This window comes from Ovis canadensis, chromosome 5 (assembly GCF_042477335.2).
Source record: "Ovis canadensis isolate MfBH-ARS-UI-01 breed Bighorn chromosome 5, ARS-UI_OviCan_v2, whole genome shotgun sequence".
NCBI lineage: Eukaryota > Metazoa > Chordata > Mammalia > Artiodactyla > Bovidae > Ovis > Ovis canadensis.
Window position 1 is genome coordinate 23,920,686 of NC_091249.1, and position 1,976 is coordinate 23,922,661.

General features: G+C 38.8%; 1 protein-coding gene across 1 annotated transcript; it reads left to right on the forward strand.

Annotated features, from left to right (window-relative positions):
• Positions 1–340: 340 nt before the first annotated feature.
• Positions 341–1,315, forward strand: LOC138440578 (olfactory receptor-like protein OLF4). The gene has a single exon (XM_069590276.1). The coding sequence runs from the start codon at positions 341–343 to the stop codon at positions 1,313–1,315; it is 975 nt and encodes a 324-aa protein (XP_069446377.1).
• Positions 1,316–1,976: the final 661 nt, after the last annotated feature.

The following is a 1,976-nucleotide window of genomic DNA, read 5'->3' on the forward strand; positions in this document are numbered from 1 at the left end:
CTATAAAGTATACATTATATAATTTAGAATATGTGAATAATGTAAGTTTGTGTGAATATTGGGGCTTCCCTGGTGACTCAGCAGTAAAGAATCTGCCTGAAATTCAGAAATCGCAGGAATCACAGGTTTGATCCATGAATTGGGAAGATCCCCTGGAGAAGGGCATGAAACCCACTCGAGTATCCTTGCCTGGAGAATTCCATGGACAGGGGAGCCTGGCAGGCTATAGTCCATAGTGTTACAAAGAGTCAGACACAACTGAAGAAACTTAGCACACACACCCGCACATATTTGTATTAGTCATATTATTTACTTCTTTCCTAGAAGTTACTTCCATCATATGCAACCAGGCAATGATACATGGATTTCAGGATTTCTTCTTCTGAGATTTCCAGAGGAACCAGAAGTGCAGCCTCTCATATTTGGGCTTTTCTTATCCATGTACCTGATCACTGTGTTTGGAAACCTACTCATTATCTTAGCCGTCAGTTCAGACCCCCACCTCCACACCCCCATGTACTTCTTCCTCTCCAACCTGTCCTTTGTAGACATCTGTTTCACCTCTACCACCATCCCAAAGATGCTGTGGAACATCCAAACCCAGAATAAAGGCATAACCTATGAAGGCTGCATCACACAGATTTATTTTTTCACACTCTCTGCAGTGTTGGACATTTTTCTCCTGACCGTGATGGCCTATGACCACTTTGTGGCCATCTGCCACCCCCTGCACTACACAATCATCATGAACCCCCGGCTCTGTGCACTGCTGGTTCTAATGTCCTGGATCATATGTCTCCTGAATTCCTTGTTACAAAGCTTAATGGTATTGCGACTATCCTTCTGCACAAACTTGAAAATCCCCCACTTTTTTTGTGAACTCAATCAGATGATCCAACTTGCCTGTTCTGACACCTTTCTTAATAATATGGTGACGTATTTTGCAGCTGTCCTGATGGGTGGCGGTCCTTTCACTGGTGTCCTTTACTCTTTCACTGGTGTCCTTTACTCTTACTCAAAGATAGTTTCTTGCATATGTGGAATCTCATCAGCTCAGGGGAAGTATAAAGCATTCTCTACCTGTGCCTCTCACCTCTCAGTTGTCTCCTTATTTTATTGTACAATGCTAGGGGTGTACCTTAGCTCTGCTGGTACCCACAGCTCACAATCAAGTGCAACAGCCTCAGTGATGTACACTGTGGTCACACCCATGCTGAACCCCTTCATCTACAGTCTGAGAAATAAAGATATAAAGAGGGCTCTGCAAGCATTCTTTGTGAAGCAGACTACAAATGATCCATTGTCAAAATACTGAGGAAATGCACATGATAGCAGAAGACAAAGCCCCAGAGTCAGAAATTTTGATTATTTAATCAGATTGTTAAAGTAATATTTTTCTCTAGTTCCTAATTTTTGTATTTCTTTGACCTCAACTTCATAATAAAGTTTAAATAACTGACTTTATCAACCTTTCTGCCCTCTCTGATATCCAACAGCTTTGTTCATTATTGTTTTCATGTTTTCCCAAATGTATTTCCAACCATGGCTCAGAAATATTTGGAAATCCCCATTTACCTAGTGAAACAACATTTTAGAATATTTCAAATTATATACATCTTATTAAATACTTTTTCTTTTGTTTTACTACTGGAATTGTCATGCATTATAGTACTCTGATGGAAAAAGATACAACTGATGATGAAAGCAATTTATATAACTTAATAATAGAGGAAAATCTGAGATCACTCTTTGCCTTTTTATCTAACATTTCTTTCTGTATCTTTACCTTAACTGCTCCTACTTACAATGTAGATTTTAACAGAGTAATGTGTTAAAGTTGGTCACTTTGTATTATTGTCCTCGTTAGAATTCTGATACTCTTTTCTTATTTTTTTTCTTTTTCTTAATTCAGTGTCCAAAATGCTAACTTTAGTCCCTGGCAAAGTTATTATCAAGTACATTTCTTCAAGAGGAGT

Excerpts from the sequence above, each read along its gene's own strand:
- LOC138440578 (XM_069590276.1), top strand. The coding sequence starts at position 341 with ATGCAACCAGGCAATGATACATGGATTTCAGGATTTCTTCTTCTGAGA.